The following is a 24,107-nucleotide window of genomic DNA, read 5'->3' on the forward strand; positions in this document are numbered from 1 at the left end:
AATAACTATCTAAATACACATTTCGAGTACAACTCTTGGCAACAACAAATAATAAAAAAAAAAACGAGTTAAAATTTGAAAATAAAAAAATCAAAACACACAAGTGAAAGATAGACAAAGAGAGCGTGTGCAGCGGTGAGTGACAGAGCGAGACAGTGTTAGACTTTCGCAGCAAATGTTGAATTTTGCACGCACACATCGCAGATACAAACACCGAGATACATTTCAACAGATACAATAAACAAGCATACTATTTCTCACAGTTCTGATTAGCGCTGAAAAATGTTGATGCAAAAAATGGAGTATGAGAAAATGATGTACATGACAAGCGCTGGCGAGGTGAGTGTAACTAGCAACCGTAATTTATAAATAGATACAGATACAAAAGTATCTACAGTTGTTTGTGTGTAAAGTCTAGCTGTTAGTGGGTGCTATTTGAGTATAGTAAGCGCTTGTTGGCTTTGATAACCTGATAACCTATTCACTTGCGCTTATCAACACTGAAATGAGCAAAGTGTGCGCGAGTGCGTGTGTGTAGGTTTGTATTTGCATCTTTTCGTGTGCTGCTTTGTGTATATATGCTCAAATAATTTGCGCAATTGCCCTGAAGCATATGGCGGCTGATAATGTTTTTGGCAGCCATATGCGTTGCTTATTAACGTTGGGGCGCCACAAACAGCCGTCATATGACTTTTAATTAGCAAAAGTACCAACACACAGATACACACATGTGTGTGTGTGTGCTAGTGTGTGTCTATACTAAGTAGGTGTGCTGTAGCTCTGACAGCAGGCATAAATGAGTGTCACTAGGTGAGAGTCTGCTCTGCGTCGCATTGTCTGCCATATGCTAGTTGCTGTTGTTGCTGCTACACTTGCCAGTTACATTTTCCATTTGTCTTATGGCATTTCGTTTTAATTACAACAACAGCAACAGCAGCATCTATGTGAAGGCATCAAACGCTAGCAGCAACTTTCAAAAGATGCTTTCATTTTGCAAGAAGTGATTCTAAATGATTGTCAACTATGGCAAGGCAACAATAACAGCAACAGCAACAACAACAACAGCAACACCAACTAGCTGCAACAATGTCAAGCTGGCATTTCACTCGGAAAGTGCATTCCAATGGTGCAGCAGCGGCAGCAACAGCAGCATCATCATTTGACAGACAGACGCACATCGGGCCGCGGCAGATAGTTTTGTTGGACCTACTTAAGCTCTATATAAGCTATATACGCAAGACTTTGACGTCTGCCACAACAACAACAACAACAACAGCAACAACAGCGAATAGAAAAAAAAACTTGTATTTACCATTTTTGATTGATTTGATGGAAATGTGTCTGCTGCGATTTTGTACGTTGTCGTTGTCGTCGCTTTTTGGCCTTCTTGCGTTTTCCAACCGCTGGACAACGTTGTTTTAGAAATGTGCATTTCGAGTGGTCGACCACAGTCGACACTCTCCGAATGCCTCATTATATTTATGGACATAATAAAATAAATACTGCGGCGCAACAATTAAAAATGCAAGCGCATTTGCCGCTTTCGCAGCGAGCGAAAAGCAAAAGAAGTCGAAATAAAAAGCAGAAATAGAAAAGCAAGAAAAGCTGAAGAAAAACTGACATGACATAAATATTTCAAGCAGCTAACTTTTCCATCAGAATTCATCAATTGGCCAACAGTCGGTGCAACTCGGACTCGGACTCAGACTCGAACTCCGACTAGAGACTCGACTTTGTTGGCCCTTTAGCCATTTGGCCACGGTTTTCTAATAATAGTTGAAAATCAATCAAACTCATTACACAATGTAATCAGCTTTGGCTTGGCTCTGGCATTTTGGGGTGTGGCTGCGCGCACCACTTGCAATGGCTAACCACAATGCGAATTGTTGTTATTACTTATGTGCGGTACACTCAGAGAAAATCAAGCAATTTGCATTTGAGCTAAGTACACACGTGGAAAAAACTAAGTCAAAATATGTCAAAATCATCACTTTTTTAACTTAATATTGAAATGTAAGACTTTAAGAAACTTATTATGATTTTTTTAAAGCTAACAATTTTTAAGGCAACTTGTGCTTTGAGCCTCACAAGCTTAAGTGTAAACATTAAAAAAAAAATGTTTACCTTCCGTTTAAAACTTGTATACTGGAAAAAGTATTGTTCTTAGCTCAATATTTATTTTCTCTTAATTTTGTAAACTTATAGCCAATTTTAGAATCAAGAATATCTTGTATTTAAATCCAGAATATTTAAGACTTTTAAATAATGCAAAATCTTATTATTTTTAAAATTAAGGTTAATATTTTTTTTAATCTGAGAATTTTAATTGAATTATATAATATATATCATTTTAATCTGAGAATATCTATGTATAAAAAACTAATAAAAGACACATTCTAAGAATATTTGTACGTCTGTTGAGGAGTGTTTAGGTTTGTTTTTAGCGTGCAAATTCTTTACCAGAATTAAATTCAGTGATTTATTTAAGCAATTTTATAGGTATTTTGTCTTAATAGTCAAATAATATTGACAAACCATTTTTAAAGAAAAAATCGCTATGAGTGGAATTAAGAATATTCTATAGTAAAATGTTACTGTTAATTTTAAGAATCGAAAGTTATGCAATTTACTCTTACTACTTAGCATAAAGTACATCCTCTTTTTCTGAGTGTATTGATAATTGTTGTCTTTTGATGTGCGTTGCAAGCATTCGCAATTCGCGTAAATGTCGCCTGACTCTTATGCAAATTGAAATGAGTTACCTGAGTTAACTGAATTGGCTGAGCTGGCGCAATGTCTTTTCCACAGAATAATTGTCAATGCGTGCATTGCATAATGAGCAGCACCAGAAGACATCAGCCATCAGCCATTAGCCATCATCGGGCCAAGAGTCTGATAGAGTTCAGTGCCTAGACATTGGGCTGGGCACTTCAGATATGAGTGTCCCACGCTGTGGGTGTAGTGGTGTCTGCTTGTGTGTATGTGTGTGTGCCTGCGGTTACATTGCGCTCTGCTATGTGATGCCTGAGCTGGCTTTGAGCACTATCTGGGGTTGTCTAAATAGCTTTGGGAATGTTTAATGGCTGCCAAATGGAGAGTTCTAGAGCTTGAATCTAAATTAAACTACATTCTGCAATGTATTCGTGCTCCAACAGAGGTAATTATCCTAATGAGCATGAAGTTTGGTTTAAGTCGAAAGCTCTCTTTATGCTAGCTTTATAAAAATATTATTTAGAAATATCTGCAAATACTCATAAGACATGTTGAACTTTAGTATTTCCACAAATATGATTGAAATTTTCATAAAGATTGGACAACAAACTCCGAATTAATTCAAGGTCGAGGGCTAAGGGAAGAAAAAACACGTACACATACACGCATAAAGTCAGTTGAATTTAGTTTGCATGTGTCTGATATTGTGAATGTATGTGTAGAAGAATCTAATCTGATTGATGATCAACGCAAAGCCTATGTCTTAAGAGATAGAGTCTTCCAGAGTTGGAATGATTTCCTAGGTTCTTGGATAAGGAAACGTGGTTACGTGGAGGATTCGACAGATCATTTGGAGCATAGGGCTGAACGAACAAAATGCCTTAGTAGCATTTTCTCTATATTTTAATTAGAATTTCTATTTTGTACAAAATTTTAAGTATTCAAAAATCTGGTATAGATTTCGTAATTTGGAGGTAGCAACAGAATGCGGAGTGAGGATCGTATAGATAGATCAGACAGACACAGACACAGACCGTATGACCAAAATTCAAAATTAAGTAAAACTTGTATATGTTTCATAATTTTGGGCATAATATTGATAACAGTATTGGGAATCTTTTGTGTATTCGCACCAAGGGCATGGTTACAAAAGCTCCGATTTTGAAGGACTGTATTCTTCTGATTAATACAATTATGCAACGCGTATGTAGGTAATATACTTATACCAGTGTAAATAAATCATCGTAAGCATGTATGTATAATACTTGGAATATTATCTGTATGCGAGTATGTTCTATTCAATATTTTCTTTTGATTTTTCTTATTAGCAAGGAAGAATTGATTAATAGGAAACTCCGAGAATTGGCTAATTAATAGTAAACAGAAGGCTCAGGAAATCAGAACTTTTGGAAAAATTCCGCAGACCAGAAATTTCAGAAATGTGCGAGGCTATCTATACTTTAAAGTACCGTAAAGTCATGAAAAATCATTGTCATATATAGTGTGCTCAGATACATTACGATATTCGGCTTCATAATATATTTTATTTATGTGTTATATTAATTTTCTTTTTCTTTGCTTTGGTGGGTAAATGGGCAAATGTATGTATGTTGTGGTATGTTAGATGATTTGGCTTTTCAGATGCCCCTCCTAATGCTCTGAATACGTTATTCGGATCGAACAGTAAACATCGAAATTTTTTAGGAACTTGGGGCTCGAAGCAGAACGACTACAATTGCAAAGTTTCTTAGCTATTTATTTGTGTATTATTTATTATTTCATTAAACCTAATTAAGAGAGCGCTGTTTTCACGTATATAAATGTTCAAGAACGGAAATCAATCAATAAAATTAAATATAAAAAAATGCTTATGCTAATTACTGGAAAACTCAGGTAACTAAAAGCTCTAGTTACAGAGTGAACACGAAAAGGTTGTAACCTTTTTAATAACCCGGAACAGTTGACATATTTGCAACTGCTACAGTTCTACATTTGCATTGAATCATTTGCATAGCACAGAGCCAAGAGAAGCTCAAATGGAGACACGATAGCATATTGGAATGGCATAATCTAATATCTGATCATTTGACTATAAGACTCTAAGTTAGCTTGGAACTGTTAGTGCCGTGTCACAAGTATTTCACCTTGCAATCTATTTGTTGTTGCATGAAATGTCGACAATTAAATGCAATGCAAACGACAAGTCCAAAGACTCAGAACTCAAAACTGCGCCGTCACGAACTGTGATCTATTCAAAAGCAAAACAAAATAAAAAAAATGAAAATAAATGAAAAAAAAGAAGAAAAAAATAATTAACGAGCGTTGTAAAAATAAACAGAAATAAGTCTTGCCGCTGTGACAGCTTAGCCCACGCATACAAGCGTCTGCGAAAACGGCGAGTATCTGTGAGTACGTCTATCTGCGAGTACGTGTCTCTGGCTGTGTATCTATGTGGATTTGCGCACTAATGCTCGTGCCTCTCAACTCTTGACTTGTTGACAACGCTCTAGCGCGGCCCGTAACTTAGTAACATGGGGCTCTTTCTGTCTTTCTGCTGCAGGCAAAATGCGATTAGAACAGATTAACCGACAATTGTCGCCGGTCCGTCACCAGAACACCTGAGTCTGTTGCTGCATTTGCATAGTTTGTTTTATTTAGTTCAAAAGAGATACAAACACAAATACATGTGCATATAAAAATATAAATTAATTTAAATAACACTTGGCCATAATTCAACATCAACATCAACTTGGTCATGGCAGCTAAGTAGCGCTCAAGGCTGCTGCAATTGCAACCGGCTACCCTTCACTTTGTGGGGGCAATTGGTGGCTAGATGGGGGCAACCTTTTGTCACACATACACACTCACACAAACACACACATTCGCGTCAAGGCTGTCAGTTGGTTTCTTTGTTCCAGGCCTGGGCGCGCCCCGCGTAAAGCCGCGCTTAATTTATTTATATAGATCGTGCGCTTGCCTTAGGCGTTGTCCATTTATTTGTTATTAAGTTGAGAAGTAAAAAAATAAATAAGAATGCCTAATTTCGGCGTGTCGAAGCTTGAATACTCTTGTGGAAATGTGGCTAAGTTTTGTAAGGAAAATTGTAAAGCATATATTATATATATATATATATATATATATATATATATATCTCAAGGCGTTACACATTTTATGACAAAATTAGTATACCTTCTATAAGGGTATATTCAATAAAAAAACTGTCTATAAAAGCTAGCGGCCTGTTTGAGTTTTCAGTTCTCGCTTTTGGCGGGTTCTTTGGGCCGCAAGTTTTTATCTGATCGTTGCTTTATTAAAGCTTTTGTCGCTGCTTAAAGCAAACGTTCGGCAAACGTAAACTTGATTTGATTATTGGGCTAACACACACACAAACGCACACACACACACACACATGCCACATTCTTCGTCTCGGAATTGTTCTAATGAATTTTGATATTTTATTGTTTTTGCTTTACGACCAAAAAGTCGAGACATATTGCTTAAACTTGTTTCTGCTGCCCGAGCCCAACATATTTTCAATTTATTCTTGCTCAATATTATGATTGTTGATAATTTCCAAAGGCATTTATATATATGTATATACATTTTTCGTAGCTCTTAAAGTAACATAAAATGTAATCAACAATTTTTTGCTACCGGTTGCCGTGTCGTATGTGAATTATTTTGCTTCGTACCAACTGGAGATATGCTCTGAATTTGTGGACTAAGCTGCTTCTTCATTATTTACATTTTCATGTCTTGTTTTTCTTTTGTAAAAAATTTACACACACAGTGTGTGTGCTTGTGTGTTTGTGTGTGTGTGACATGACTCAGTTATGATTTCATTTTTGTTTTGTTAGATTTTGTCGAATGCTTTAAGATTTTTATCAGCTAACTGAAGCAATCAACTGAAAGCATATTTTTAAAGATAAATATTTCAGCTTCCGCTCATCAGTGTAAGCATCATAATGTGATATAACAGAACGAGTAGATTTGGTTAGTAAGTGCTTTTCTCGACTTATTTTAAGTAATTGAAAATAAATAAATAGTTTTTTGCGTGACCCCTGCTGTAGAGTAGATTAACAGCTGGTGAGGCAGGTTTATCTTGTATTAATGATTCTTAACTTAGTTTTCAAGCTTATTATATAACAGATGTGTATATTATATATATACAATTTAAAAGTTTGCATAGTTAATTGGCAGTCATTTTATTTTTTAATAGATCAGCTTCACTTACTAAATAAACCTTCTTATTATTTTAGTTCCGAGCGGAATAAAAATAAAACCTTTTTAAATTATGTGTACACATGTGAATATACTAAAATAAAAAATTTATGATTTTCACTTCAATTCTAAATTGATTCAAAATTAAAAAAAAAAGTGTATATTAATAAAAAAAATAAGAAAATAAGCAAAATTGTAATACAGAAATAAAGAGATTGATTTTATAAGAATTGACTATTTGTAAACATTATTTAAACATTTCTCAGATTTGATTATATTTATGTAAAGCTTGATATTTTCTTCAAGTGTTCATAATTTAAAAGCTTTTTCAGTATTTCTTAGCTTATTCAAACACCTTTTCTTTTATTTTGTGGAGTATATTTAAGTTTTTGGCAAAAATATTTGTTTACACATTGTAAGTTTAAAGAGTTTACTCGTTAAACAAAATAAAAGTCTCAGCTTAAAAGATTTTATGTAGAGATATACGTGCTGTACGTATTAGGCATTTAAATTCATTTTTTTTTAAATTTGCTTATATTAAAAACCACAAGTTAAATATAAATGGTAAAATTAGTAAATTTTCTTAAATACAACAAATAAGCTTTATACCTAAAGTAGTTCATTTTTTTAGAATTCAATTTCTTTTATTAAGCACTGGAATTAATTATCTGAGCTCTACCAAGCGAAAGACTGATACAAGGTATATTTATAATGTTTTTTAGCTTGAATGGAATTTATATTGAGGGGTATTTGCAATGGTGGGATACTTACTATAAAGGGAATTAAGGAGGGGGTCTAATACTGTAGGGTGTTTAGGTGATTCACCTCGTAGATTGGTCGTAGGAGTGTAACCTTTGGAGGCGCCTCTCTATTATGAGGTTATGGAGATCCCGGTCACCGTGCTCGGATGCCGTAGCATAAAAGCAGCTTACATCTAATTAAAAAGCTGCTTTTAGTCTCATATTATAGATCAATAATACTTGTACTTATTACTCAATGGACTACATCAACAATATTATATTATGTTAAGTAGCATTAGTAAGACAAGGGAAGCCCCTTTAAAAGGCTAGCTATCTATTAAATATGCACACGCTTAGCTTTTTAATTTAACAAAATTAATTGATCTATCGCATCGAAAGTAATTACACTTCACGAATTTCGTAGACAATGTTTTATTTTTGTACTTTTGTTCTTCTGTTATTTTGGTACTTTTGTAAATGGCTATAAAAATAGACCTGTCATTTAAATGGATCTATTAAATATTGTGGTTTTTCTAAAAATACAACTGGGCGTTTACAAAACAACTACCTGACGGCCATTGTGTCAGTTCAATTCCCATACCCAGATCAATTGCCGTTGCGGTTAAAATGGTTGTGAATTTGTATACCTTTTTTTTTATTTGATACTCGCTCACAAACTGGGCAAGAGTATATTGGTTTTTTTGTTTGGAATGTCTTGCTGTCGGCGGAACTTGGAATTCTGTAACATTAATTGTTTAATATAGTTAACCACAGCCACTATGGATTAGTTAAACTGCAGATATATATATATACATAAATAAATATAAATAAATAATGTTATATTTATTTGCCATGTACCAAATATACCACGAAAATCTTTATCTTCCATAGTTGTAGAGCTGAAGCAGTCTAATTTTAACAAATACTACAGACCAGCTCCTCTAATAATGTCTAATATTGGGGCGTGGCATATCACAAAATCGATATAAGTTGGTAATGCTTGCTGTTTCTTTAGAGCTGTTCTTAAACTGTGAACGAGTGTTAGGCAGTCGCTTACACCCAACTGCAATATTCTCACTTGCCTTTTTTTTTTTGCATTTTTGCCCATTGTTGTGCCAACTTTGACACCCAAGCCGTTGGCTGTATACAATTTGTTGGCGCTTTGCTTTTGTTTCCCTCTATTTAAAAACAGGAACAGCGACAGGCAACAAGAACAATCATATCATATTATTTTTCAAATTACCAATTTGTGACGTTTATTGTGGGTGATATGCCATAAAATACAAGCATACACACACACACACACCTATGCATCTATATGTATGTGTATGTGTGTGTAGCTTTATTTAAATCTGAACTGATAGCTTTATTGACAGCCGTCTCATGTCAGAGCTGCCAATGAATTATGGTTCCAGTTGTTGTTGTCTGTCCGGCTGTCCAATTGGCCAATTGGCTAAATGCGGCACAAAAAAGCCTTTTGTTTGCACCACACATTGTAATAAAATTACGTATTTGTAGGCTATTGGAAACTCCGCCAGAACTTGAGCTTGTTAGAGCCGCATTGTTGTTGTTGTTGTTATACTGAAAGATTTAATTAAAAAATATATATACGAAGTTTGTTAGCTCAATGCGATGCCAGCAGGAAATGTGAAACGGAATAACCCAAATGATCTAATTGCCACAAGATACAAGACTACACTCTGAGGATGTGGGCATTGTCTCGATCGGTAATGGATAATGGACATAACTTGAATAAATCGGCATATATATTGCAAAAAAATTCCAGAAATTGTTTCTTTTTTTTTTCACGCCTGTGGCGTGAGCAGACTCCAAAATTTGGGTATAGAATTGTGTGTAAATATATATATAACGGTGTCTCCTAAGAGTTATATATGATAGTTTCTGGGAAACATGTCTCAAATAATTTTCCATATAGATCCTTGGAAATGAATTTGAAAATATATTTTTGAAAATGAGTTTTGCGGATGGTAAGCAAAAATATTGTTGTACAAACGTTTCTTGCCATTTTCGGTAGGATTTCCCTTGTCTTTACTACAGTGCAGTCCGTAGCTCTTACGGTTTGGACTGTGCATTTATCGCCAATCAGTCTGTCACTCATTCAGTCAGGTCAAACATTTTTATATATAGATATATATATATCTAGCTCTATATGTAAGAGCATGGGAATAAGTGATGTGGACATACATATATCTGATGAGCTTTTTTACAGATCAAGCTAGTAATATATCTAACGCTCACTCGCCCACATAATTATATGAACATATATAGCTCACATTTAAAAGCTATTTCCCTTAGTTTACAGTTTTAGAGTCAACAAGCCAATAATATTAGACTGCCACAATCGAAGCCTTTGTTCTACTACTGTGCTATTGAATTTCCTTTTATGTTTTTTGGACAATATATTGTTTCGAAACTTTAACCAAAATTTTGAGCGGAACAGAATGTTGCACTGTCGGATTATAATTTTTTTTGCTTTTTTGTACTTTATTTAAATACAGTTTTCTGAAATAACCAATAAGGAATTTCTCGATTTATTGGTGAATAATTTATGACAATAGGTACAAAGAAAGAATTTGTTTTAATTTAATTAAATTTATTTCGTTTGCAGTCTTCGTATTGTTAATACATTTGTTTAATAACCAATTAAGGACTTTTGATATATACGTATGTGTTTTTTGTATAATTTATGACATCAGTTAAGAAGAAAGAATTGCTTTGGGCCATAAAAATGTTTCAAGCAGGCTAAGCGAGGGGCTGAGTGTTTATGGACTATAAATAGCAGCAATTGGTTGACATACGCTCCTCGTTTACCTCGCCGTAGCCCAAATGCACTTTGTTTAGCACTCTTAACAGATTTAATGGGTTTTTTATTGAGTCACTTGAGTCACTTACTGCTTACTGCTGGCAGCAGCAGTAGTAGCAGCTGCGCCTCGAGCCTGTTGAATCACTTGGCCAGTTTGTGTGCTCTCAAGTCTCCAGTCTATTCTGTGGCGGCCATCGAGAGCCGGGTAAAGCACCCTTTTAGGCCTAGGAGAGTAACAAAAAAGCACAAATCTTTCTAATAGCAGCAACTACGCAATGTTTAAACTAAGTTTTAGCGCTGGCAATTAACAGTCAGACGAGAAAAGCTAACACAGAAAGTCACTCGTACGCCCTGTGCGCCAACAATTAAAACATAAAAATTGTATTAACATCGTGACTGGCTAAGAAGAAAAAATATATTGAAGCTATGTCGATATTGTATTGGCCATTGAAATTGCACGGCAATAACTAGTCACGCCCCCTACCCCCAACCCGCCGCCTAACAAAACCAACAACAGCCCTCGGCGTTGAACTCTTTGGCTCTGAGCTGAAACTGCAAATCGGAAAATCCAGAATGAGCTGTTAAATTAATAATAAGCGCACAACACACACACACACACCCATGCGTCCGCTCTCCTCCCCACCTTGTACACTCTGAGCCACCCGCCTGGAGCACGGGCCACTGCTGTGAGCTTAATGAAAAACCAGTTTACCAGCATTCAGCATTCACTCCGAGGCAAAAATCGTAGATGATAAAAAAAAAAAAAAAAACTAAATTAAAATCCGCAGCAAACGCAGCTGCACAGAAAGCGAACAATTTATATTTATTGCAGTACCAGCAATTAAGACAGGTAGGAATCGTGTGTATATAGAATATAATGAATACATAGAGTATATGGAGCATATATAATTAGCTAGAGTTATCGCGTCTACAGTGAAAATCTAGAATATGGCCTGTGAAATGACTATTGCAAAGTGCTCATATGAAGAACACCCTGTATCTAAATTTTTTGTGATAGGCAGACAATACAATAAAAACTAATTAGTTCGAAAATTTCCCCCTGTATTTTGACGTGTTTGTATGTTTTTGATTTGTGAAGACCCTGTTCTGAAATCTTTCGTTCGTAGGCCTGTACTTGCTTAATGTGCGAACGACCCCGTTTCAAGTGATTGTCTAACAAACACCCTAACACCCCTTACTCAAGTCTAAGTTGCCTCTCTGATGTGTTTTATATTGATATAACCCGTTCCAAGTTCTTCTCACTCTGTACTGCGCTACAAAGTGCCTTGCGTAAGGAGCTTACCTAGTGAGCAGCCTGTGAATGGACTAGCCTAAGCTGATTGACTAGTGAACACCCTGCACTTTGATCACAAGTACATAGTCACTGATGTTTTACTAGCGCGCACCCTGTACTCAGGTCAAAATGTTTTTGACTGGAGGATACTTGTCTTGTTAGACTTGTAAATGCTCTCTAATCAGATGTCGAGTGGTTAGTCTTAGCCACCCTATATTGCCAATTAATTCGATTTTGTCAATTTGGGACAAGGTAGGCGAAGCTAACAGTGAGAAACTTTTGTTACTCTAGAATATAATTCAACTTATAGAGTACACATATCTTATAGGCCAGATGTTAAACATTGATATTTGTCTGCCTGTTTTATAAATGTTAATTAAAATGAAAAAAAATGATAAAGGGAATATACATGATTCGATCTTAAAATCGATAAAACTAATTCACCTTGTAAGGGGGCATATCTCAAAACACTTTTGATTTGGATCCTGCGTCATTGTTTGCGGCTCATATAATATAAAAAAAGCACACGGCTCTCATTGTTGTTATTAGTTTAAGATCAAATGCCTGTACACCCCCTCCCACAAGCAGTCAGCTACCCCTGTTGAAGCTGAGAGCTGTGCCTCATTTGGGTTTTTTTTGCATTTAGCTTTGTTGTGACGTCACAGTATGAGCTGGAGTCACAGTCCATGGGTCGCTTCGGCTCGACTCGGCTTTGACGTGATAAATGTGAAAATCGATGCGATTTTGAGCTTAGTACAAATCTTGCCGTTGTCGGAAGAGCGCTGTGAAACGCTTTGGAAACTTAAGGTTAACATTAAGAAAACAAATCGAAAATAAAGCAAAAATAAAAAAAAAAACAAAAAATACATTTGCCACATTTAGGGCAGGTAGGTGCCAGCCAGTTTACAAATTAGAAAGGCAGGCAAAAAGAGTTGAAGAAAAAATTTAAATAATCTTTAAACTTGGCTTAAAACGTGCTAATTAAACAGTGGCTCAATTTGAGCAATTTAATTTTTGATTAAAGCCTTTAGAGGCTGAGGCCCAATTAGCAGTTCGTTGGAATGTGGCGCCATAACTTATTAAAGCGATTGTTTGCCTTGCAGATGCCGCACAGCTGTAGCAGCCAGTTCAAGCTTGCCGCAGAACAGTTCCAGGGCCAGGGCCAGACGGACACCTATGCGGCCTACGCTTATGCAGATAATTTTGATTTGTCGCTGCTGCCGGAAGACGCCGGCATACCTACCACAGTTTATCAGTACAACGCGCCGCAGATCAAGATCGAGGCCGCCTGGGAGTGTGCTAGCGATATACAGGAGCTGCCAACGGTGACTGCTGCATATGCCAGCTCTGGCCAACAGCTGATCCCGCCGCCCCCGCCCGCATATCCGCACAGCGCCTACCCCTCGCCGCAGTCCAGTCCGCAGCAGTCGGAATTTGCCTCGTTTGCCTACGGCAAGTACAACGGCAGCTACGACTGCCTGAGCAGTCCGTGTCCCTCGCTGGATGCCAGTAGCATTAAGCAGGAGCTACATATATTACCACCCTCGCCGCCCGAATCGAACTGTGAGACGCCCTCGCCGCGCTCCGCTTGCAGCGACAGCAGCAGCATCAAAGCGGAGCCGCTGGATGCCGACGTAGAAGGCTTCATAGATTTAAATACGCTTCTCCAGCAGCAACAGCAGCAGCAGCTTTTGGACATTAAGCCGAATCATCAGGTGCTGCGCGAGTGTCTGGAGGACACAACATTCCAGCGCAAGCACAATCTGAAGCCCTTGGCACTGGAGTCCTTTATTGGCGGGTTAGCTGAGGTGCGCGGTGACTTTGAGCCGGTCATATCGCTGGCGCTGGAACATGCCAAGCGTGAGGCGGACGCCATATGCGCGCAGCTGCAAATATCGCAGGGTAAGCACAGATACACGCACACATACGCTAACTGAACTGTGACTAATTGTGATTTCTTGTCCGACAGATCCCAATGCCTGGACAGCCGCCCAGGTGCACGCCTGGCTTCGTTCCACCTTGGCACAGTTCAAGCTGCCGCCGGCTGCCAATTTGGAGCTGCAGTTCAGCGAAGACGGCGCCGCGCTGGTATTACTCAGCGAGGAGGAATTCACGCGTCGTCTACCCGAGGTAAGCTCCCCCTCCCCCATTCACACCCCTCAACCCTGCTCAACTCGATCAATATGACTTACCCAACCCGAATATACAAGGTGTGTATTACAAAATCGAAGCGGGATAGCTAATAAGCATAATACAAGAGCAGCAGACAATGCAAATGGCAAAAGCAAAAGACAGCAAGCAAATTGAAGCCACACAGAAAAATACAAAATACCAATCAATGCGATTGAATTGAATTGAATTTCGCGTACGAACTAGCTCAGCTCTAAGGTGAGAAATGAGAGAGAGAGGCAAAAAACAACAACAAAAGCAAAACAAAATATATAAAAAACAAAACAAAAAACAAGTTTCGTAACTTGCCGTTGACGTCATGGCCCAGGCCCGACACCAAATCGGAAAGCAAACCTGTTGCCAACAATTAGGCAAAAAATAATATAAAAGTGATGAATAAAAAACAAAACTGGCGGCAGCCAAAAACTACTCCAAATGCGCTCGTCCAGAGCCAAGTTAAGTCCCCGTCAACACTTTGCCAAAAATATAAAAATGATTACATTTGCCACAGCCACAGTGGGTGAAATGTTGTGGTTGTTGTTGCTGCTGCTGCTCAGTGCAGCTACATGAAAACAAAAGACTGAAGAAACGAACGCGACTGAAACCGAACCAAACCGAAACCGAAATGCGAGAGCAGCCCCGCACACGAAATTAGTAACCGTGGTCATGGCTGTAAAGGTGAAAGAATGTGTGAAGGTTGTTTGGTGAAACTGCACGGCACTTGGTTGATTAGGAACCGCAGTCTCGGTCGCCACAGCGTAGCAGTCAAGGTAGTCAAGACAGTGGGACAAATTTAACATTTTTGTATAAAGTGTAAACAAAGTGGGATTTTTTATAAACAATTTTAAATATTGTGGATATTTATAAAAAAATATAGCAAAAGTAACAACAAGTGATTAGTATAGTTATATATTAACCAGGTACGAGTCAAGATGTTTTCATATTGATATGTGTAGGAGACAGAAAAGATAGAAGTCAGAGCAAATATATAAACCAAATATTTTTGCCGAAGTGAAGGCTGGAATGGGTGAATTTTTTGAACAAATGTGTGTAACAGGCAGAAAAAATACATTTCCATTTATTCATGATCAACATGACGAGCTGAGTCGATCTAGCCATGACTTATCCGTCTCTATTTTTGTAGATCCAACAAACTAACAGTGACTTAAAATTGACAATAAATGTTCCCGTATTCATATATTGCTCAAAGCGATATATCGTTACATTTTCAGATCGAATTTGAGACTTGGATTTTTTAAACATAACTCAAGAATTATTTAAATTTTACAACAAATTTGGTATTTGGGCTCTCATTTAGTGTGCACAGATTACAAATATTTTACTTAATGGACATCTTTTATTTGTATCTCTTTAAACTAACCTCATTTCTAACAATATGGAAAGGTATATCAGATTATATCAAATAACCAATCAGGAATGAAAAGAGGTGTAGAGAGGCCGTTTTTTTCTGCTATACTTCAGCGATTTGTTTAATTAAAATCCTAATAACTTTAACAGTCCATATGTTTAATTTTTTGTATGGTATAGATTTATTTTATTTTACTTTTGCTTTTGGGAAAGGTTTAATATGTGAAATTGCATTTCGAAGTCGCAGCATTTGCTCCACTGTGCACAGCCCCAGATTTAGCTACAGACACAGCTCAGATGACAGTGGGGACGACGACGGCGGCACTTGAATTGAGCCAACGACCAGCAACGACATTGCAAGGTGAAAGTAAGTCGCAATGGTTGTTGTTTTTGCTGTTCAGCCACTTGCTGTGTTGTTGTTGCTGTTGTAGTTGCTGCAACTGCAGACAACGCGCTGGGAACGCATAATTTATGAGAGCAGTTAGCAGTTAGAATTTAAATTGATATGCCGTCTAGATTGCTCAGCTTGGGGGAGAGAGAGACAGAGACAGATACAGAGAGACAGAGAGAGAGAGAGAGTGATTAAGATTTATGCGAGATTTACATTGGGCTCAATTGATATTTATCTATGTGTGGTTCGCTTTCTTTTAGAGCGGCAGCACATTGCACGCACAATTGGAGATATGGAAGATGGCCTATGCCGATCAGCTGGGCAATCAAATGGACACCGCACCGCTTTGGTCCACAGCAACAACAGCAGCGGGCTATCAGGCGCCAAATGTGGAGCACGAGGAGAGCGAAGGTGTGTAGTGTGACAGATCGTTAGTTTGATATATATTCTAGTGTTTCTCTAAACATTTATAGATGATGAGGACATGGAGCTGACTGCGGCGCCAGCTGTGCTGACTGCCACGCCCACGACAACAACAACGTCCGCCAAGCGCACGGGCGGCTCACGCAACGGTGGCAGCTCCCACATTCATCTATGGCAGTTCCTCAAGGAGCTGCTGGCCGCACCGCAAGTTAACGGCACAGCCATACGCTGGATAGATCGTAGCAAGGGTATCTTCAAGATAGAGGATTCGGTGCGCGTGGCCAAGTTGTGGGGCAGGCGTAAGAATCGACCGGCTATGAACTATGACAAGCTCTCGCGCTCGATACGGCAATACTATAAGAAGGGCATCATGAAGAAGACGGAGCGTTCGCAGCGTCTGGTCTATCAGTTCTGTCAGCCGTATCATCAGTGAATTTTGGCACCGGTTCCGTTTGACTAGTTCTAAGTCTATTTATTTTTTTGGTAGTCGTAAGAAGCCCAAAACGCCACCCACCAATCACCCAACCAAGATTTGCCCTGTCACTATGCTTGGCTAGCCCCAGCGACTAGCGAGTCTTAGTGCTTGTACATACATCTTAATACTCACATTCCATATATATATATATCTATTTATATATATATATATATATATAAACATATATCTATATAGCACAGTTTAGGCACGAAGGTAAGTTCGTGCATTAGTTCGACTTTAGTTCAAAGACTCGACTTGAGTTCGACTTTAGTTGTTTAGGCTCAAGCCAATAGCAGCAGGCGAAGGTAAGTTCGCCCTGTCGGCGGCTTTAAGTTTTACTTAATCAATCAATCAATCAAGTTTTTATATATTGCATGTGGGCGTGGCAGCTAACTGCATATGTTTGACTTACCGGCAACATCTTTATTCAAATGTTGACTGCACCAGCGTTTGCTCCTGTTCCGCTGCCCGCAGCCCGAGTCCAATTTATTGCAAATGTTGTTGCTGGCATGTGGCGTAGTCGACATACATAAGACCAGTGGCAACAGCAAGTGGTACTCAATGGGGGCGGCCGTGTGCGGCATGTGGCAGCAAACGCTGCCAGCGGCAACAGCTGAAGGTGTTGCGGTAATTTTAGGAACCATATATCTATGATATATCAAAAGTAAGTTCTATGAACAACAAAACAAGCAAAACAATTTGTAACGAATATGAATGTGAATATGAATATGAATATGAATATAAATATGAATAACTTTTGTATGTTTAGCTTTTATGCACAATTTATGTGCTCTATTTAATTGTTAAATTCTTGAAAATTTTTTCTCTTCTCTTCAGACGAAAAGTTAAAAAATTTTCGAACACATTTTATTTGTTTTTGGCCACTTTTTCGTAATTTCAATTAATTTGTATTTATTTTCGTTTAACTGGTGTTGGTTTAATTAGTGCGCAAGTGTGTGTGTGTGTGTGCCTGTCAGCTAGTTAATTGTATTATTTATTTTTGGTTAATTTTTAAACAAAAGTCAATTGTTGTGCGTATAATTATTTATGTTTTTTGATTGTGCAATTTGCATTTGCAATTTGCGTAACTTGCAGCTTGGCTTATTTGTTTTTGTAACTTTTATCACATTTAAATCAAACACACAGATACATATATGTAGTATGTAAATGCAAAATTTGCATAGTTATAGATACGTAGATATAGGCAAAATTATAATGATATTGTTTGAGCGCTTTTGCGTTTTATTATGCACACGATTTACGTTTAATTTTTTATATAATTATTATATTAATTTTTATTATTGTTTGCATGTTTATCGTATGCAAAACTATTTATTTATTTATTTAACTAACATATTGTCATGCTCAAATAACTATTATCGAAATAAAAATCCCAACAAAAAACACACGACTAAATTAAATTACTAAGCAATGAAGTTCGAGTAGAGAGTTTCTGACCTTTTTATTGGTCTCTAAATCGATAATATATATTTTTGTTATTTACATTTGTTTTTTATTAAGTCAAATCGCTCAACTCATATTCCGCCTCTCGGACTTGTGTATCTGGAACTGAGTATTTAAGTTTTAGAGGCTTGTTTTGTAAACCCACTCCACTTATTGTACCCTGTACAGGGTATTATAAGGATTTGCACTGTTAATGAATACGAAAAACCTTTAAAGCGCTTGTAAAGCTCGCTTTAAATTGAAAAGCCTTTTAAAATGGAACATATACTTAAATTCGAGGGCTTTTCAATCGGTTTTCAAAAAGGGTTGTCAAATCAGATTTGCCAAACACAACTTTGGGATTTTTGTTCGCATAGAGATAACATTGATTGAGTTTTGAGCGGATTTATTGAGTTTTTATTGAGTGAACTGTGAATAAACATTGATATTGGCAGCGTTGCTACCAAGTAAAAAAAATTGTATATCTAATATTTTCGTGTTCTTTTTAGGAGGTTTCTAGCATCAACTGACTGTGAATAAGCCCATGAACAATTGCAAAAGCTGCATAGACATTTACTGTTCTAATCCCACACAAATTTCGTTTCCAAACAGAGCTGTCACATCGCGGTTATAAAACATATCTTTAGAGTACTTTAGCTATTGAAATGTTATGAGTTTTGTTTGTTAATAATTTAAAGTCAATATGCAGCTTATATAGAATATACATTTTGAAAGCTTCGACAGTGCTGTCACCAGACATAGAGGAAAAGATTTTAGACGGTCGTAAGTCACATCATCTACGTTTTGTTCGAAATACAAATATTTTAGAAAAATAGCTTGCTAGTTTGTTTTCCAAATTAAATTAAACATAATGCTATTTACAGAGACGAGGCTAAATTACGCGCACTAAGCATTCAAACATTAATATTTGGTTCTTAAGGTAATTAGTTTACAAGTAATTCTGTCTGCTTCATCAACTCCAATAATAACTATTAAGAAAGTTCTAAGAAATGTCACCTTACTACAAAAATAAAGCTGTTAGCGCTTGATTCTGATGTGATGACATTCTGTCAACTTTTGTGGCCACCCTCGTGCCAGTTCACGTGCTGTAAAAAGCTTTTTAGATTGCCTTGTCAGTCAGTGCGGGGCATTGCATTGCACTCGTGTGTGACCGTTTGCAGAGACGATTTTCATGCAGGGAGCGCATTTTCAATCAACTATTTTCAATGCTATTTGCGCTAACAACGCTTCGATACACAAGCATGGGGCAGGGGCGGCGATAGATAGTGGGCGTGGCCACTGAATGCCAAAAGGAAACTGAATAAATACATGGGGTCGCATATGTATATGTGTGTAGCATGCAAATGCATAAGGATTGAACCAATTTGATCCGACTTGCACAAACTGGTATGCTGCTCATTACAGCGGACATGTCTTAATATGATGAGGCTTAAGTTTGGTAAATATTTTGGGCCAGAGATATGCAAGCTTATGCCCGGCCTTGACTAAGATTATTTTAATGCGCTCCACTGAGTTTATCGTCTTTGTTGTCCTGATGCGAATGCGGCTGCGGATGCGGATGCCCGGGAATCTGTCTGTATCTGTATATTTGCCGTTGTCGTTGCCCGTGGGCTGCTTCATTTAAATACTAAATCGCATTAAATGCCATCAAGTGGAAAATTCCCAAAAGCAATAAATTTATTGCTTGCTGCACAAGCGTTCACGATCACGCCCGTTTCTCGCCCTGCTGCCCAGGACCAGGAACCCCTAACCACATCCACGTGCCACCCGTCGTCTGCTTTCTCACTTTTTTTTCGGGGGGGCTAGACCTATACAATATTTGCATTATAGCTTACAGACTGGCTGGCTGGCTAGCTGGCTGGCTGGCAGGACGCTTCTGTTTATCCTTAGACTAGCAGGCCTTGCCTTTGTCTTTGTGCTTGTTCCTTGTCTTTGTCATACGCTCGTTTGGCTTTTATCTCTCTCCCTTTGCTTTTTATTTTTGGGGCTTGGGGCGTAAACTACAAAGATAAATATTTAATTGAATTAGTGCAGCTAGCGTTAAGCAGACAATGCAAGGCCAAGTCCTCCTTATAGTCTGACCGAATTTGAATATTGTATTTTGAGACTCATCAACAGGTTCGTTAAGATGCGACTATAGCGGAACACCCGCAACCCCTGAAAATCCAATTCTCATGTTAATTTGTCAATTGCAGGCAAGCCCCAAATCCCTTTACAATGGGTATTACAATTCTATGACTCAATTTGTTGCATATTTTAGTTAACTTATCACTAAGTATATATAATCTTGATCGGTATCTCAGCAATATTGTTATACATTTAAAGCTGTATTTATTAAAGCTTTTTAAAGGTTCGCATTTTTGTGGCAGTTAGTGAAAATGTCGAATTATTCGTATCAGAGAAATATATTGTACACGGAAATCAGATTTAGGTATGAAAATTACATTTGTTTTTCAAGCTATATTGACTAAGCTCTAAAATAGCAATCTGAAACTCACCTAACACATAGTAAAAATCTCAGTTGATTTGTGTGTCAAGACTCTTAATTGGTTTTAACCTGAACTTGTTTTAATACATCATTTTCTTCTGTTTTTTTTTTCGTTATACACCGAATCATCGGCTTGAACCGTGAATCGCAAATGTATTTTGGGTATGCAGCCCATTCCTATATCACATACGCTTGATCAAAATCCTATCCTATCCAGGTTCCATAACTGCAAGCATGTAGTTTAGGCGTGAAATCCTGTTAATATTGATCTATTTTAGCATATGGCCTATGATCGGTACAAATTGCTGACAAAAATTCATTGAATTTTGAAGAGATCGTAATCTTAGCTCAGAAATCAAGTGTTTTTATAACAAGTGTTATATAGCTCTAGGAAATATATCGATTGAAGAAAGGATATTTAATCTTCGGCACGCTTCAGCTTGTTCTTCTTCTTCTTGATGCTGTCAAATTCTGATAATTACGCTTGGCTTGTCCACGCAGTCGTCCTTTTTTAGTTGCCTTTGCTGCTAAGCCTTGGTTACCCGTCTGCAAGACCCTTCTTTCCTGTCCACACCCATTCTTTGCTTGCCTTTTGCCAGCCAATTTGTTGGACTTAAAAATAGCCTCGCATTTTGCGCGCATTGATGGACTTTTTACCTTTTGTCGCTTTGTTGTTGGTGCTGCCTTTTAATTAGCATAATTGGTGATACGAAGCATCCAGCCACCCCATCCCCACCCCACCCTTCACGCATATAGCAGATGAATGTGCTCTAATGTGCTCCGGCCACTTGGCTGTACCGCTTTCATATTCGCTTGCTAATTAAATGTGGCGCCTAATCAATTAAGATTTTCCAACATTTTGGGCAGCCAAGTTGGCTTTAATTTTACATTAGACTAATTCGGGCTACAAATTGCTGGCCAGCTGCGCGGCATACCAAAATGTGGTAAGTGAAAATTCAATTTAAATTGATGTCGACCGGCCGACAAGCCACGCCCAGCTGCAGGTAAGACCCGGGCAAGTATATGCCATTTAACTTAAGTACCCTGGCCATGGACGCTCTCTCTACATACACACAGAGTGGAGCCGGCCGCCGCTTTGTGGCCTCGTAAAATAGGTAACAAGTGACCAAACATTTGGGTCTACTTGGACCCCACACGTCCAGCAGCTCGGCCCATGACTGCGAAATCAGCGCGCCAGCCGCTAAAGCAGCAACAATTTTAAAAATTCATAAAATTGTTGTTGGCTGCCAGGCGGCAGCTACAGGACTTGACTCAGGATGTGTTGGCTACGCCTGGCTACTCCATTTTTCAAGTGTGTTTCAAATCTTTTTTTTCTTCTTGCTGCCTCACCCGATCTACTCAACTGTCTGTCTGACTCTATGTCTGTCAGGTAGGCAATGTCTGTCTGTCCAGCTGCCTGTTTGCCGGTAATGAAATTACAATTTTTGCTGGCCAAGTCATGAAAAATAAATGAGGCTTAAGCGCATTGCACAGCCAGCGCCTGCAATCTCAACCCCATACAATATATACACACAAACACATGCTCACACACTCTAGCACACACCAATCCACACATGTCATTCAACAAGTTCACCAGCCCCTGCGCCAAGAACATACGCACAATCCAAAATATCATCTAAGAAAAGAGCAACCCAACCGCAAGGACAGCGTCCTTAGCCGAAACTCAAAGATGAAACCCAAAAGTCAAACCGTTTCTGATGCTCTTCTATCAGTTATTAAGATTTTTTCATATAATTTGTTATAAATAAATAGATGTTATAAATAAATAGATATATATAAATATAAATATAAATATAAATGTTAATGTTAATGCTTATGTTAATATAAAAAGGAGATTAAGGTATAATGTGTGCAAGGGTGTTAATTCGTCGATGTATCAGAGTTTCATCATGTTTTTCTTTACTTTTTACCGCTTTTCAATTAACTTAAAATATATACGAGCTTTGGGACTGCCGCAAAGGGAGCGACGCCCTTTTTTTTGGAACAATTTGCCTTCAGTTCAGTTTTTATTCCTCGACCATTTTTCCAGTCAGTTGTATTTATTTATTTTTGTGTTTTGTTGCCTACTTTTGAGCGCAGGCAGCATTTAGTTAAGTGCGTTTGATTTTGGGGCCAAAAGGCCCCCTCGACACAGGTTAACAGCGCGTAATGCGCATCAACTCGATTGCAATTTATTGGATAAAGTATCTAAGCCCCAAACGAGCATATACGGGATATATGCTACATACGATTGTGTGCACATGTATATTGTGTGTACATATGTGGCAAATGCCAGAGACAATAACCGCATTATGCGGTTTAATCCAAAGGGAGTTTAAAGCACACAAACACACATGCACATACACATGCACAAGCACACACCCACCAACACGAAGAGTTCAATTGGTCATTGGCCTGAAATTTGATTAGGATTTGGCACGAAAAATTCGCATCGATTTAATGGTTGTAGCTCGTGGGTGGAGATGAGGCGTGGATTAAGAGGCAGTGGGCGTGGTCTATGCCGCATTGTTGTGCGTTTTTAATTAGTTGTGTCGCAATGCTTGGCAACGCATTTCATTTAATCACGTGCCGTAAGCGTCAAATATTTGAGCAGCACTGAAAATTGCGTATACGCCATGTGGCCCAAAGTCCGCCTCAAAGCTGCCAAACCAAACGGAATTCGCTCCGCTGGGAACTGTAAACAGGGGACAGGGGCCAGCTGTGTGTAGTAGGCGTCGGCTGGCAAATGTGTTGACGCATTTTACAATACACAATGGGCCCAGCACACACACACACATACATATATACACACACATCACATCAACTCTGAGCTGTAATTATGAATTTCATAATCATTTTGTTAATATGCGCAGCACGCGACGCGTTGCTGGGCGTTTGGAATAAATTGCAGTAGCAGGAGGCAGGTGCTTGGACGGGGGCTTGGCGGCTGTTCAAGGGCTGATGCGGAAGTGGGAGCAGTCGATGCTGAGGCTGCGACGGTGTATCCGTGCGTCTCAGGCTCATTTCGTGTGCGCTTATCCTGTGGGGAATTAAAAATAATTTGGGTCGCTTTGCTCTGCGTTTGTAACTGGCAGGTGTTCGCGCCTGTCTTCATCTACCCCGCCCCACAGTCTCTCGGTGTGTGCGTGTGTGTAATGATTACGGCTTAATTTTTGTAATTATATTAACATGATTAAATTAGTTTTGATTTTGTAACCTTTGGCCAACAACGCGCCTTGGGAAATGGAATGGGGCAGCTCAAGCAGAAGCTGGAACACCCTACCGATAAGGTAGACTTTCCTTATTTCGTTTGTCGTATTGTTGCGGACATCTTTAAATTAATGTAGTTCACAAGTGCTTGATGAACAAACTAATTAAGCTTAGCAAATCTATCCTTATTCTTAGCATCAGTTCAGCTTTTTGAACATGGTTTTCCACATTCTTGAACCTTGACTGCAGATTCTTCTGGCTCTTCTTCTGAAAATATTCAGCAGTGCACATTTTCAAGTGGTAGCAACTTTTGTGATAAAAAGTTTGT

The 24,107-nt window shown here is 38.2% G+C and overlaps 1 protein-coding gene across 3 annotated transcripts; it reads left to right on the forward strand.

The window, feature by feature from the left end:
- Positions 1–17,478, forward strand: LOC115764999 (DNA-binding protein D-ETS-4). Of its 3 annotated transcripts, none has more exons than XM_030708339.1 (5): positions 1–339; positions 12,895–13,693; positions 13,761–13,921; positions 15,980–16,130; positions 16,193–17,478. In XM_030708339.1, the coding sequence occupies exons 1-5, from the start codon at positions 283–285 to the stop codon at positions 16,573–16,575; spliced, it is 1,551 nt and encodes a 516-aa protein (XP_030564199.1). In that variant the 5' UTR covers positions 1–282; the 3' UTR covers positions 16,576–17,478. The 3 variants fall into 3 exon arrangements, with proteins under 3 accessions (XP_030564199.1, XP_030564201.1, XP_030564200.1); XM_030708340.1 differs by lacking the exon at positions 1–339 and adding an exon at positions 12,561–12,598; XM_030708341.1 differs by lacking the exons at positions 15,980–16,130; positions 16,193–17,478 and adding an exon at positions 14,002–14,067.
- The last annotated feature ends 6,629 nt before the right edge of the window (positions 17,479–24,107 follow it).

This window comes from Drosophila novamexicana, unplaced genomic scaffold, assembly GCF_003285875.2.
Source record: "Drosophila novamexicana strain 15010-1031.04,08,12 unplaced genomic scaffold, DnovRS2.1 tig00000877-arrow-arrow-pilon, whole genome shotgun sequence".
Lineage (NCBI taxonomy): Eukaryota > Metazoa > Arthropoda > Insecta > Diptera > Drosophilidae > Drosophila > Drosophila novamexicana.